The sequence below is a fragment of the Neophocaena asiaeorientalis genome, unplaced genomic scaffold (genome assembly GCF_003031525.2).
Source record: "Neophocaena asiaeorientalis asiaeorientalis breed wild unplaced genomic scaffold, Neophocaena_asiaeorientalis_V1.1 scaffold249, whole genome shotgun sequence".
NCBI classification, from domain to species: domain Eukaryota; kingdom Metazoa; phylum Chordata; class Mammalia; order Artiodactyla; family Phocoenidae; genus Neophocaena; species Neophocaena asiaeorientalis.
This window is the reverse complement of record NW_020172625.1, coordinates 9,303,873-9,319,921: the sequence shown is the minus strand read 5'-3', so window position 1 is coordinate 9,319,921 and position 16,049 is coordinate 9,303,873. Positions and strand designations below refer to the sequence as shown.

Here is a 16,049-nt window from a genome sequence, read left to right as displayed (position 1 = left end):
TTTTTGAAGAATTGGAAAAGAATTGGAGTTAATTCTTTAAAAGTTTGGTAGAATTCACCTGTGAAGCCATCTGGTCCTGGGCTTTTCTTTGTTGGGAGGTATTTGATTCCTGATTCAATCTCCTTACTTGCTATTGGTCCACATGCAGCCTTTGCTGATGGAGTGTACTCATGTAGCTGCAGGGTCTTGCAGTTCTAGGGTCTTGCATTTCCACAGCCGTGGCGGTGTGTGTCAGGCCAGCAGTGTACAGGTGCACAGCCAGAGGTGCTAGCTTTCAGAGTGTGCACAGCAGTGGAGGTCAGCCATGGGGGTCTAGGCTGGGTTCTTGCAATTGCGTAGCCACAGAGGCCTGGGCTGGCTGCTGGTGTGGACCCCAGGCGCCAGCAGGGGTGAGGGGAGAGGGAGTGGTGAGGGGCTTGGGTGACTGGTGTCTATGAACGCAAGTATCTGTAGAGCAAAAGCCAGTGAAATCTGCAGGGCTCTGTGGCAGCTGTGCTGGCTATTGGTTTCTTCACTGGTGAAAAATGCCGGGGTCCTCTGCAGAGCAGGTCCCTGGGAACCGTGGTTACTCAGCCGTCAGCCTGGCTCATACTGTGTTGCTAGCTATCACAGTATGTCTCAGCTTTGCAGGTCTCTGGGCGGGGTGAAACTGAAGTGTGTCCTTTGTACAGTGCCCTGAAAGGCTCACTGGCTCTCTCTTTTCCAGTGAGGGGAACTATTTCTAGCTGAGGAGCTTCCTCTTGGCACAGAGCTGTGCTGCCTCAGGGGACAGGGTGATACAGACACAATGAAGCTGTTCTTCCTCTCTTTTTTGTGTGGTTATTTTCAGATATTTTTTGTTCCACTGTTTTGCTGAAGTTTCTTAATTGAACTCCTGAGCTCTCCTAGAGCTGTCTTTGTCTGTGGATAGCTGTCTAATTGTTGATCTTTGTCGGGGGGCGGGGGATAGAGGCTGGGTCTACCACTCTGCCATTCTGGCCTATTATTACTGAAAGCCTTAGTATGCGGAACTGAGAAAAATCTGCAGAGAAAACAGAAACGTGGGGTCATTCCACTAACTTGTTTTCTACTTCCAGCAGTGGGAATGTTACAGAGCCAGGGTGGCACCAGCTAATACCTATCACTGGCTGGGGACAGGCCAACAAGCTCCATCTCATTAGTGCTGTGGGTGGTGGGACAAAGAGGCACTGTGACAAATGAGGGGAAAACAGTTTCTGAGAAAGAAGCTTTGGTTCAGTACTGGCTTCTTTCTTTACTTAGAAATTTTGTTATCTTGAATAAGCCAATTCTCTTCTTGGCCTCAGTTTCCTCATCTGTAAAATGGGGGAAAACAATATCTACTCTTTAAACTTCATTGTATTTTAGTGAGTATCAGCTCAGAGCTGATGTACTTAACTCACTGGATACTCTCAACAACTTCATAAAGAGTAGGTTTTCTTTTGATTACTTCTTGGTATCCCTAGTGAATGAATTAGCAAATCATTATAAAACAAAACAAAAAAAATCTTTCTGGGTAACTCCAAACAAGAGGTTTTTACATTTTATCCTATTATAGTGGAATGAATGAACTTTATAGCTCTGAGGATAACAAGATGGTGCAGGATAATCAGCCTCCTTCGATGCTTGGAGTTAAATCAATCCTCCTCTGCTGATTGCCTCAAACACCCTCTGGGCTTACAGAATAAAGTGTGTTCTAATTTCCAGAGCCGTATGCTTTTGTGTAAGAACCTGAGAACACTACCCTTTTGGTGATCACGTAACTTTCTGCTTCTTAGATGCTGACAACTGAGCAGTTAAAACAAGTGGATTCTTGGTGACTTGGTGTTTGTTGTCTATACAGGTCTAAGGGAGCATTTGTGGAAAATGATCCATGCATTTGGAGGGGAGGGCAGGGACTCACAGACATGTGGGGGGCAGGAGAAGGTAAAACAAACACACACAAAAAGTAGAGAAAATAAAATGTGCCTTAGCTTGGTCCTACCGTATTGTACAATTCCTCTAGTCTGGAGATGGTGAGAAAACGGTGCATGCTTACTCCATTCTCTATGAGTAATTTCACAAAATCCACTCTGTCCAGAACTAGGGCATCCAACATGGCTTGCTCCAGAGACCCCACCTGCAAATCAAGTCAGAGTTAGTCTGACCCAGGGTCTAAGGATGCAGTTCTCTGGCATTCTCCTGAATAGTTTAGAAATGGATGCCTTTGACATCTGGTAAACCTTCAGCACCCCCAAGAACATGCTGGCAAGAGTTTCCCAAACCCACTTCTGGGACAGTCACACTCTCTCCTATGTTCTGGGGCTTGTCTTTGCAAACAGAACACAAGGATCTCTAGTTCCAAAAGCTACTTCTTCCTTGAATCTCTTTTTTTGTTCTAGATTCTGAGAAGGTGCAAGGGTTTACAAGGCTTTCCCTCTTCCAACTTTCTGACCAAACTTCTACAAAACCAGTGAAGTGCCAAAGTGAGTACTTTACTGTCTTCACTGTCATCTTCCTTAGGCTCTAAATTGGACTCCTGGCTGACCTGAGAGGAGGGATCCTAGTAAACAGACCAGAAAGAAGGCTGTTCTTTTTTTTTGTTAGTTAAGTGATACTACCTTGTCTCCACCTCGCCCATTTCTACACAGAGGCCCAGTAACTATTTAGGTCATTTGGTCTGTTTATTAGGGTTTTATTTAACTTCTTTCACAAAAATTTCCCGGTGTCCAGATTCCTTGACAAATCTTTCCACACTAGTAATTCATTTGCACTAAATGAAGCCAGGGTTTCAATCCTAGGCAGAAGCTCTCTGGGGCAGAGGAAGGGTTAAAAAAGACCTGTACATGAAGGTGTTGTCCTGCAGTGATTCCAGGCACAGAAATCAAATCCCAGACTGTTGGCTGCCTCCTGGGCATACAAGCATACACCACCCAATGGCCAATTTTCCAAGTTTTTATTTTTGGTAGAGCCAGTTGACGGAAACAAACCAAGAACAGTTATATAAAGCTTTCGTTGACTCTGTATTGTTCTTGGGTTCAGGGAGGACCTGTGCTCAGCCTCCAGGACCAGATGGCACCGGCACGTGGAAGCCTGCTAATTCTGTATCCTAAGGTGCGACCCAGCCCCACACCAGCATGGGGTGCCACCACATGGCAGCAGAAACCTCCGGGACAACCAGAAACAAACTGCTAACTCTGCTCCTTACTTAGTTTTAATTAACACAAATTTGTCTTATATATATTTTTTCAGGCATATAAAAGAAATGGCATTAGTTGCAGCTAAACATAGCTATCAAAGGCCACTCAGAGAGATGGAAATGTTTGGAACATTTGGAGCTGTGCTTTGCCATATCTTCCACCAGATGACAGTGTTTTCCTAAATATAAGAAAGGGAGCTGAGAATGAGGACAGCTACAAAGGAACATTTCCACCTTAAAGAAAAAGCAGCGGTTTCCTGAGCCGCTCTCAGAGATTCCTTAAACAAATACCCTTGCCCAAGCAAGTGGGCTTTTCAGGGGTGACAACATATACTCTACCGGCCACTGTTGCCCATAAATAAAGATCTGGCTGCGGGCGATGTCGACTCTGTTCCAGGCTAAAGCTAAGCTCAGTTGGTCTGGGGCCGAGGCATTGGCTCCTGTGTGTAGATAAGTAGGAGAGAAGAATGAGAGAGAGAAAACAGCACTCAGTTATTATACCAAGAAGACCCACTCCATCGCTCTCCCATCCACCCCCTCTTCCTGGAGAGCAGACTAGGCTGTACAGCAGGGGTTCTTATACTTGGCCCTACTGCCATTTTGAGCAGGATAATTATCATGTCCTATATATTGTAGAATATTTAGCAGCATCTCAGGACCCAGTAGATGCCAACAGCACCTCCCCCACCAAACCATGACAACCAAAAATATCTCCAGACATTGCCAAACGTCCCCAGGAGTGAAGGGAGACAATATTAACCCAACTACTGCTCTACAGCTTTGCTAGTCAAGGTGTGGTTCACAGGGCAGCAGCGGCAGCATCACCTGGGCACTTATTAGAAAGGCAGAATCCCAGGCCTCACCCCAGACCTACTAAATCAGAATCTGTATTTCAACAAGATCCCAGGTGATTCCTATACATGTTGAAGTTTGAGAAGCCTGCTCTACAACACATTTTGTTTCTGCTGGCCAATCACTGGTTTCAAGGCATCATTTGAATTATATATTGCATGGTGATGGTGCCCTTGTCAAGAAAATGAGCCAGCTTTAACACTCTATTGAAAAAGAGTTAAGAAGATCTTTTAAGACAAAGGCAAACAAGTGGCTGAGGTTTACTTTGATTTGTGAGTAGAAACCACTGAACAATTTTTCAGTTTCCCATTATTCTCCAGACTCTGTCACTAGATCTGCACTGTCTACATGTGGCTATTTAAATCTAAACTAATTAAAATTAAAACTTTAATTCCTCACTCATAGTAGCCACATTTCAAGTGCTCAATAGTCGCATGTGGCTGGTGGCCTTTGAATTGGACAGTGCAAGTACAGAACAGTTCCATCATCACAGAGATGGTTTACTGGGACAGAGCTGGTCTAAATCAATGTATCCTGTCCATAAATGCAACCTGCCAAGCAGCGGGATGTGAGATTGAGAATGAAGAGAAAAATGGGCTACAGTCAGAGGATCTGAGTCTGCCATTTCACTGCTGTGTGGCACTGGACCTCTCTAAGCCACTGTTTTATCATCTGTAAAATGGGGACAATAAAAGTTATCCTGTTGGGCTTCCCTGGTGGCGCAGTGGTTGAGAGTCCACCTGCCAATGCAAGGGACGCGGGTTCATGCCCCGGTCTGGGAAGATCCCACATGCCGCGGAGCGGCTGGGACCATGAGCCATGGCCGCTGAGCCTGCGCGTCCGGAGCCTGTACTCTGCAACGGGAGAGGCCACAACAGTAAGAGGCCCGCGTACCGCAAAAAAAAATAATAATAATAAAGTTATCCTGTTTACCCAGCTGAGATGTGAGACTGAAATTGGATTATATAAATGAACTCACACGTGAACAGGGTTATTTCAATTCATCAATATCCTTGGTGCAATGAGCAAGACACATCCCTAAATATTTGCCAGACTTCATGCTGCTGGATGTCCCACCTCCAGGGGAGCAGGATAAAGAGATGACACTCTTTCCTGCATCAGATGTTTTCGAATGGCAAAGTATTAGGCACATCCACATGTTATCATATGTAATGTCCCAAATAATCCTGGGAATTTGGTCTTACTGTCTCCATTTGACAGATGATACTGAGGTCCAGAGAGGTTAAAGATCAAACAGCTACTAACAGAGGGTAAACAGAATAAGCATTCATTATGCCAGAGGTGAGATTCAGACTCAGTGAGTTTTCCCTTCATTTTGTCCCTGCTGATTCTGATGTTTGTGAAGGAAGGAGGGATGGAAAATGCTGATGCTGCCCATTCCTCTGGGTTCTTCATCAGTGGAAGCCCAAAGCAAGGAGCTGGGGATATGGCTGCTGTATCAGTGATTCCCAATCTCTGCTGTACATTAGAATCACCTGGGAAGGTTTTAAAATATCCCTGTGCCCTGGTTGCACCTCAAACCAATGGTATCAAGGTGCCTTGGGTGGCGAGCCAGGCGCAGATAGTTTTTAAGATCTCCAGGTGTTTTCGATGTGCAGCAGAGTTTGGGGACCACTGTGCCACATGTTTCTTTCCTCTGCTTACCCTTACCTCTTCTCTCTGGGCTTTGAGATAATGATGTGAAGAATTAGGTAAGTGAAGTGTTCTCTAGATGACCCCTTCTCAAATTTGAGCATGCATAAGAATAATCTGGAGAGGTTTTTAAAACACAGATTCTTGGGCCCCACCTCCAAAGATTCTGATTAAGTACGTCTGGGGTGGGACCTGAGTCTCTGTATTTCTAACAAGCTCCCAGGCGATGCTGAGGCTGATGATCTAGGGCCACCCTTTGAAAAACAAGGCCCTAGAGAGCTGCAGTGCTATGTTCCCTTCATAGGTCAAAGGGTCAAAGAGCATTTCTATTCTGGTGTCCAGATATTGATGGGTTCAGTATAAATCACATACTTGTAGTAAATTAATTAGGAATTAGATTAATTGGAATGATAAATATTAATTCAGTTTACATAGGGATTTTTCCATTAAGAAAAGTATTTCTTGTCTCCTCAGATAACAGCAGGGACTGCAAGCTCATACCAGGGTAACTGACATGCATAAGTGATAAATAGGAATGTGTCAGAACGTACTGTCAACATTTTGAAGGAGAATGAAAAATGAAGGCTCAATGGAGTTGCATTGGGAAAGGTAGCACTTTATGCTAACTTCCAGCTAAGGAAGCTTAGCTGCCCTATTGGTCCTTGCTGACCTGCTGTAATGGTTTAATCATTCCCTTGCCATTTGTATGCCACAAATTTGTATGTCACCCAAGTCAATAGTAGCCACACAAATCTGAACAAGAACACATAGCAGAAAGCAGTCATTGAGGTCAACGTGAACTGCCTGAATGTAATCAGGTAAGTGTCAAATGAAAGCATGAAACTGATGAGTCTTGACTTTTCAAAAATTGAAAATATATCACTCAAGATTGGTGCTGGGTGACAGTTTGAATCAGTGGTTCTCAGCTAGGGTAACCAACCATTCTAGTTTGCCTGGTATAGTCACAGTGTTAGCACTGAAATTTCTGAATCCTGGGAGACCCCTCAGTCCTGCACAAACCTGGATGGCTGGTCACCCTATTCTCAACTGTGGTTGAACACTGAAATTTCCTGGAGAGTTTAAAATATACTCATGCCTGGGATGTATCCTCAGAGATTCTGATTTAACTGGTCCTGAGCGCTGCAGTTTTAAAAGTTTCTTAACAGCTTTTAAGAACTAGAGGTTCTTAACGTCATTTACACGTTAGAATTGTGAAGACAAGGTTAAGAACCTCAAGTCTAGATATTATATGGTCATTCATTCACTCATTTATTTATTTATGTATCAATTCAAAGATATTGACCTCATGCCTTCTCATAGGGCAGGCACTATGCCAGTATGAAGACCAAGGTGAATAAGACAAAATCCTTTGTCTTTTGAGAGCTTACATTCTAGAGAAGGAGAGAGGTCTGTAATTAAATACACTATTTCATGCAATCATTCATTTATCTGCTCAATAGATATTTACTGAATACCTTTGGTGCCAGGAACTGTTTTAGCACTGAATGTCTGGTGGTGAACAAGATATCTAAGGTTACTCTTTTCACATAGCTTACTACTTACTTCTAGTGGAGGAGTGGCACCCAGAAAATAAATGAATTAATAAACAGTGTGTGTAAATGCTATGAAGGAGCAGAACGTTCAGAACGTGTAAGTGCTATGAAGGAGCAGTGTCATTCCCAGGATATATGGGACCTGTGTCTATATAAAAAATTTGAGTCATTCCAAATCAAAGTGGCAGCAACATTCTGGCAACCCATTTCATATGATCCCAGGACAAAAGTATTGTGCCAGTCAGCTGGAGTGATCTGCTGGCCAGGCTGCCCTCCTGAAACCAAGGCTGGACATGGAGTCATTGGATAACCTCATAGCACAAGTCTGGGAGTACTTTGGGGCATCTGGTTGATCCTGTATGGGAAACAGAAGTTTCAAAAATGCCCTGAAGTATTGAAATGGGTCTGGGGTCTATGCAGGTCCTGGTGTCAGCTCAGTCCCTGCCCTCCCCACCGTATGGTACTATAGCCCTAGCTGGTGCGGGATCCCTGGTGGCCATGGAGAAGGCCCTTGAAAGCACAGGTCTAAGGATAGTACTGATAATGATCAGGGTGGTGGAGCTGCTCTGTTAAAATGAGTGAACAGGAGACCCGCAGGAGAGTAACACTTGAATCGAGACCTAAATGATTAGAAAAAGCCATCACGTGAAGAACTGGGGGGAAAACATTCTGGGAAGAGGAAACATCAAGTGCAAAGGTCCTGACATAGAAATGAAAACAAGTAGGTATAAGACATTAACATATGGTTTTATTATTTCCTCTTTCTGCAGGTAATCTTCCCTGCATAAGTAATAGCCACACCTGGTTTTAAGGGATTAGTTCACTAGACAAAGGAGAGGAAGAAAAGTGTTCTAGCAAAGCGAATCATGTATGCAAAGATTGGGGAGTTAAATAACTCAGTGAATTTGGAAAATTCATGGGAAGACATTGAAGATTCAATGCTTGGGGTATAGTGTGAGTTAGAAGCAGAGAGAGATGAAGCTAGAATAGAAAGACATAAATAATGTGGAGGAGTTTTGTTTTATCCTGAAGTCATGGAGAAACCACTGGAGGACTCTGTCTCAGAAACAATGCAGTCAGATTTATGACTTAGGAAAATCACTAGAGCAGTGTGAGGATAGATTGGAAGAGCAGTGGACTGGAGAAGCAGTTAGGAAAGTTTTGCAGCATTCTAGGAAAGGGATAATGAGAACCTGAAGAAGCAGCTTTGATGGAGGGATATTTAGAAAGCAAAATTGATAGGCTTGGGTAAGATTTAAAGTGGGGAGCAAGAGAGAAAGAGAAGTCAAATATGTTCCCCTGTCTCCAGCTTGGGAACCCAACTGAGATTGGCAATGCAAGATAAAACAAGCATTTGGGGGCAGAAGAATTTCATTCTTTAAGATGTTGAGCTTAAATGCCTGTGGTATGTCCAGGTGGGAATGACCAGAGGCCACTAGATACTGAGGTCTGCGGCAGGGGAGGGGTCAGGCCTGGAGATACAGATTTGGGAAACATTAGCATGAAGGTGACAAGAAGAAGACAGCAGAAGATGGGTAACTGAAAAACCGATACTTAAAAAGTATGAAAGTAAAGCAAATGTTTAGAAAGAAAGCACACACACACACACAAACAGAGAGATAGGAAGAGAACTGGAGATCATGGTGTCCTAAACTATGGAAAGAGAAGTTCTCAAGAAAGAGGGGATGGTCATTAGGGCAAATTCTGCAAAGAGAGCAAGTGAAAAGACTGGTCTTCCTTCTTCACAACTCTTCTCATTACTGAGCACTAGCTTATGCATCTATTAGTTTATTACTTATTTCCTTCACCAGAATGTAAACTGCAACAGGTCAGGGACTGAGTCTTCTTTATTCACTGTTATATTCTTAGAGTCCAAAACAGTGCTTGGCACATAATAGGTGTTTAATAACTATTTTTTGAATGAGTAAATGAACCCAAACGTGTGCACTGAATTTGGCAATTAAGAAGTCCTTGATGAAATCAGTGTGTGCACTGTCAGCAGAGTATGGGAATGGAAGCATGTCTCCTAACTCTTCCCTCAAGGAAATTATGATCTAATAAGAATGGAGGTGGAATGGAATAAAAGGAGAGATATGACAAGTATACAAATCTCTGTATCAAAGAACAAAGCGGTAAGTTCTGTAAAAGCTATACAAATAAGTCTAGAGCACTTCTTGTCAGTTAAGTCAGAGCAACTTTAAGGAGGAAGTAGAATTTTCTGAGAGATGGGGAAGGATGAGGGAGACCTGAACAAATGGAGTTTGTGGTAGGCTGAGTGATGCCCCCATCTCTCAAAGATGTCAACGTCCTGATCCTGGGAACCAGTGAAGCTGTTACTTTATATGGCAGAAAAATTTTGTTGCTGTAATTAAGATTTTGAAATGGGGAGATTGTCCTGGATTATCTGATGGGCCTTATGCAATGTAATCACAAGAGTCCTTAGAATAGGAACATAGGGGGATCATAGTAGTAGGACATGTGAAAATGAAAGCAACAGGGTGGATTGATACAAGGTAAGAGCCACAGTCAAGGAATGTAGGCAGCCTCTGGAAGCTGAAAATGGCAAGGACATGATTCTCCTCTGAAGCCTCTAGAAGGAATATAACCCTGCTAACACCTTAATTTTAGACTTCTGGCCTCCAGAATTACGAGTATATTTTTGTTATTTTAAGCCACTAAGTTTGTGGTAATTTGTTATGGTACCAATTCTCAAACTTTAATGTGCATATGATTTAGCTGGGGATCTTGTTTAAATGGTGATTCTGATTCAGTTGGTCTGGGGTGGGCTCCTAATTATGTTTCTCTAGACAGCAAGCATTAATTAGTTTTCTATTGCAATCATGATAAAATTAGTGCATGGACCCTTTCTCCCTTTCCTTTCCTCCACCATTCAGTTTTACAATATAAGATTGTATTTTTAGTGTTTTACTCTGTGCTGTCAAATACGCTTATATTTCTTTTACTAATACTTGAATTGTGTCTTAAATTATGTTCCTTAGGCAAAAGGCATAGATATAATAATGGGCAAAAAGCCTATCAACTTTACCTTCACCCTTTTTCCTCCTGTTAATTTTTTTTATTGTTATGTAAATGGAAAGTAACATTTACATTCTGTTCTGTTACTCAAATTCCCATTTTTATTTTTAATCTTAGTTCTATTAGATTCTAGTATCAATGCTCACAATCAGTGATTTTACCAACCAAGCATCTCTTGGTTGGTAGCTTGAATTCTCCAATAGTCTTTTTTAAGAGGAACTTAAGGGAACAATACTGCCAGGGTTCTAGACCGTTTTAAACTGTTTTGTTTTGCTTTTTCAGTAGTCATTGTAGTTGAATGACATTGGTTCAATATAAAATCTATTCCTCTATGGACTCCTGGCATTGAATGTTACTGTAAGAAGGTCTGAGGCCAGCTTGATTTTCACCTCATAAAAGACTTGATTACTTATCCTGGTGGCCCAAAGTATCTTTTATTTTTCTTTGACGTTCAGTAACTTTACTAGGATTTTAAGTGTGGGTGTTGAGGATTCTGAATCCATTTTTTTCCTAGCATAACGTGGCCCTTTCAATATCCAGGTCAAAGTTTTAAAAATTTTGAATAAAAAAATTCTTAAATTATATTTTTAAATTAAGTAATTATATTTCAAAATATTTGTTCTGATCCGTTATTTTGGTTGTCTTCTTTGGAGTCACCAAGTATGTTTATGTTGGATCTCTTTTCTATCTTCTATAAATATTTTCCTCATTTCTATTCTTTGTGTCCTGCACTGGGGTTTTCACAATGTGTATTTGATCTTGTACCATTTTCCATTTCTTCTGCAATTCTGTGATAATTTTATTTTTTTCCCCCTTTACTTTATTCCTGAGTGCTATTCACATTTTATCTCCTCTTGCTGCCTCACCTACTCTTACCTGAATTTTGGTATTCCAACTCTGAAGTATTTCTTCATAGATAAGTGCTTCATTGAGATTTAATTTTTTTAAAGTTCATGGTAAAGTATTTACTCATAATGTTCATCTGTTCCCTGGAAACATTTTTATAGAATATTAGTCTTCTGTGAAAACATTTTGCTCTTTTGTTATTTTTTTCTTAGAATAAATCTGTATGCTAATTCCTTTTTTATTATTTATCATTTAGTGAGTTGGGTTATAATGGGCCCAGGGTAGCATTCCAGGCCAGTTATTACTCACAGCTGGAAGGTTTTCTTCCCAGCTACCATGAAGGAAAACTCTCTCCTGCAAACATGGCTTATCTGAATAACTCCATATGTGGCTCACCTCCTCTACTTATATGTACTAAGTCAGGAACAGGAGGGTCTCCTGCCACCATCCAACTCCATCTTGTTCTTGCACATGCTGTTCCAGACAAAGGAGAGAACTTTGTACCTTAGGGTGTTCCTCACATCTAGGAATTACATTTTTGTTGGTGCTTTCTGAGGACTGTCACTGCTGGTTTCTCTCTCCTCAGCTTTCACCCTTTCCTCCTACAAATGTCCCACATATACAAATATTTTGGAATTTTTCCTAGTTTACCAAAAATGGAGTTTGTTTGCTGTTGTCTTCCTTTTTCATTATTGATTTTTGAAGCTTTCTAGGAAGATAATGATAAATTTATGTTGCCAGGTCTATACTGGAAGTCCTGAAGGATTTTGTAGGTAGAAGAGTGTTTTGATCAGATCTTTGCACTAGTAGTATTCCTCTAACTGAAGCATAGCAGATGGATAGGAATATGTTCAACAAGAAGCAGGAAGATCCCTTAAGAGGCCATTGCAATAATTCAGATAAAAAGTCCTGAAGGCCTAATGATACTGACTGAGCAAGGAGGGAAAAGAAGGGATAGACATAAAGGAAATTATGATGGTAAAAATGTCCAGAATTAACAAGAATTTGCTCGAACAAAGGGAGGAAGAACTTGATGAAGGCTCTGAACCTCGATAGCCAAAAGGATGGCTGTTGTATGAACATAAATGGTAGAAATTAGCTTTTTGGGCAAAGAATTTATTTTCATTTATTTATATTTATTTTTATGATAATTAATTTGATTGAATTTGACTACCAAGGGAGCAGGGAGGGAAGCTAGGGTTGGAGGTGAGTCTGGAGGTTATTCATGCAGATGTGCTGTTTAAAGTTATGGTACTTTTAAAGTTTGACAGAGGCAGAGTGAAGAAGTAAGAGGGTTTAATGAAAGAAACAAAGGAGTAGTCAGAAAGGCAGAATATTCAGTATCTCTGACACCAATGAAAAATAAAAATAACTGCCATCATATATACAATTACATGCTAGGCATTTTATATATACTATCTCATTTAATGCTCACAAAGATCTGTACAGTGAATATCCTTATCCCCAGTTTGCAGATCAGAAAACGGAGGCTCAAAAATTTTGTAAATAGAATATGTAGCTAAGCTTTTTGAGATTTTCAGAACTATAGTACTTACTTTTTAAGGAATTAAGAGGGCTCCTGGAAGTTGTAAAAAAAACAAGAAAGCAGAAAATGGCTGTCTTCCCCATATAGAGAACTTTAGAAAACATCTTGTCAACATGTAGCTTCATGTCATGAAATGAACATATTTCCAACAAAATTGGAGAAGGTAGGTGCAGAACTGTGTTGAGTATTTGTCCACTCTTTCTTACCTTGATTTTGAAGGATCTCTACTCACTAAATGTTATTCATAGTACTTACTACTAAAATCATTTTTAATTTATTTTTTAAAATAGATTTTCTTACTTTGGGGGATCAGAAACAAGATGACCTTGTTATATTTATGATATGACAGTGAAAAAAGCTTTTTAAAGTATACTCAAATAGATTCTATTTTATTCAAATTTTTATCCCCAGTCCAAAACACTTTGTGAGCCCCTCTTATGGATCAAGAACTGTTGGTTGAACTAAACTGAACACAATGTATTAACCCTCAAAAATTCCATCCCTCTTTCTTTAGGACATACCATAAAACCACCCGAGAAAATGAAGACATGATGCTGCTCAGCCTTTGGAATAATCTTGAATCTGTCAATGTCAGTATGAGCGGAAAACAAAACATGGTGTAACATGTTTTAAGATTTATTATAAGTCCTGTGTTAACAGTTTGTGTGTCTGCTGCTCTGATTTTAAAACACATATGTATATAGATAGAGAAGTTGGCATAAATTTTGTTAAATAGAGCAACTATAAAATTTTAAAAAAAGAAAAGAAAATAGAGGCTCAGAGAGGTGGATTAACTTGTAGAACTAGGCTTTAAATTGAGGCCTTCCCTCAAAATGGAAAAGAGTTGCAGTAAGAAGAGGATAAAGATGACATCATCAAGTCACTGAAAGCTGTGTGAATAAATTGGCTGGGATAGAATATGGAATGTAAGAATCTGCAGAGTGAGTAAGTCAAGAATTTAGAGTGAGTGGAGGGTGAGGAATGCTGGTAGAAAGGCAGGCTACCTTTCAGAGTTTGATGGTTAAATGAGAAAAGTAGGATGCTTCCTTGAGGGTCCTGGTGCAGAGGAGCCAGGTCTTCTTAGGTAACAAGTACCCGGAGCGTGTTTATAGCAGAAGGGAAAAAGCCACTGGTGAGGGAGGCATTGAAAATGTAAGAGGAAAGAGCAAGTGTGTGATAGTTGAGATCCTGGAGAATGGACGCCAGGGAGTAGTTGGTTTTAGCAAAGAGAGGTCTTCAGGGAGAGGAGGAAAAGCAATGAGGCTGAGTGAAGAAACATATTCATGAGAGGAAAAGAAGAGAGCTTAGATGAACCTAAATACTGTAAGTTAAGTAAGAGGGGATAACATCTGCTGTGAGTGAGAGGAAGTGGGGACTTGAAGAGAAGGAAGGAACATGGAGAATGTGTCTGAGGCTGAGGCTTAAAGAATGAAGCAGTTTTGGAGCAGAGTTAGAGCCCACTTGAGGTAAGGCATCCCAAATATGTCATGGCACCAATGGGTACGTGTTGCAGGCAATATTTATTTAGGGACTTGAGCATCACTATTAGGGAAAGTTTTGTTTTGTTTTTTATTACCCTGAGGGTCACTAAACACTTCAATGGGTTGTAAATAGAGCTGTGGACTCTCTTTGGGAGAGTTTCCAAATAAAAATGTTGGGTGAGTCATTTGACCTGGATAGTTAAGCATGGATAGCTGATGGACTGGGTGGTGGTGGGAGAGGGCAGGAGGTACTGACCTTGCAAGGTCTTAGTAGTGCATTGATTCTGTGATATATAGGATGATGCCGCCCATCCCTATATTAATTGAGGAACATTTCTTCTTGCTGGGATCTTTGGGCCTTTCCTTGTCTTATCTAAAGAATCTTGTCTGGATTAAATATTCTTCCCAGGAATTCTATTCATTTCTATCAATTTACTTTACTGGTAAGTTTTGCAACTAAATGCAGTAAGTCAGTGAAAACCCATCCATCCATTCATTTAAAGACTTCAGATTCTCTACCTACATGAAAACCACAAAGGTGGAAGAAAAGTAGTTGAAAGGCCCTGCCATGTGACTTGGTTGCTAGGATACACCTTCAGTTATCTCTCAGAGTAGAGACATGACCTAGCCTTGTGAGCCTCTCTTAGGAATGCAGCTGCTATGTTGAGAAAAAACAAATTAAAGGCTTGAAACACACACATATAAAGTATGTGAGGTCTGTGGATAATTATTCTTTGCTCTATTTTCTTGCCTTGAATGATAACTATCTCCTCTTGGTAAAAAAAACTTCAGGTAGACTCCCAGGAGAAAGTTAAAAGGAATCAGGAAAAATTGGATTAACTTTAGCTGAAGAAATTCAGATTTGGCTTGTAAGAGAAAACCCAGACAGCTGAGTGAAAGAGCCCTTTGTGGGGAGATGGAGTTTTCTTTCTTGGTTTATCTTTAGTAAGTAAGAAAGATAATAATAACTAATATTTCTTTCATGCTTAGCTTGTGCCAGGCACTGTTTCTCAGTGTTAATGTATTGAATTCTCACAACAAGCTCTGAGGTGCCATTATCCTCATTTTACAGATGAGGAAACTGAGGCACAGAAACTTGTCCAAAGTGAGATGGCTAAGAGGTTCAGAGATGAGATTCAAACTCAGGCAATCTGGTTTTAAGAGCTGAACTTTTCTTTTTTCTGATTCATAGAAATTTAGAACATCATACCTACAACAAAAAGGGAAGTAGGCAAACAGGTTTTTGCTTCCTTTATCACAAAATAACCCACATTGCATTAATGAAGTAAGCCAGAATATTCTCTAATGCCCTATGATTAGGTCCAAAATTGACAGTAAAATGTTACTTAAAATTCACAAATCAGCTTGTTTAATTATTATTATTATTATTAGTCAAGCCATTTGGGCTTGAGGTTTTATTTATTAAAAACATCTTCCCCCAGTTTTAATGAGATATAATTGACATAAAATGTTGTACTAGTTTTAGGTGTACAATATAAATTTTGTTAACATCTATCACCTCACATAGTTACAAATTCTTTTCTTGTGATGAGAACTTTTAAGATCTATTCTATTAGCAACTTTCAGATATAAAATACAGCATTGTTAACTAAAGTCACCATGCTATACATTACCTCCCAAGAACTTACTTATAACTGGAAGTTTGTACCTTTTGACCACATTCACCCATTTCACCTACCCCCACCTCCCACTCCTTGCTGAAATTCTTGATGTCTTCATTTCACTGCCTTTAAGGGCTGACTTTAGAGAAGAGAGCTGGATCCCCAGCTGTTTTCATTTACTCAACAGAGTTTTATTGAATTGCAATTCTCCATCAGCCTTTCTTTTAGGCCCTGGGGAAAACAAGGTTGAACCAAAGTTTCTACTCTCAAAGGAAAAAAAAAAAA

The 16,049-nt window shown here is 40.5% G+C and overlaps 1 protein-coding gene across 10 annotated transcripts in view; it reads right to left on the bottom strand.

Moving 5' to 3' along the window:
- TRPM3 (transient receptor potential cation channel subfamily M member 3) overlaps positions 1-16,049 on the bottom strand; it is a 783,705-nt gene that overhangs the window by 93,565 nt on the left and 674,091 nt on the right. For all 10 annotated transcript variants that reach the window (XM_024738980.1, XM_024738984.1, XM_024738979.1 and 7 more), the window contains 2 exons: positions 3,515-3,615; positions 1,982-2,116 (listed from right to left, as the gene is read on the bottom strand). In XM_024738980.1, coding sequence (XP_024594748.1) covers positions 1,982-2,116; positions 3,515-3,615 — 236 coding nt within the window. The remainder of the gene's footprint in view (positions 1-1,981; positions 2,117-3,514; positions 3,616-16,049) is intronic.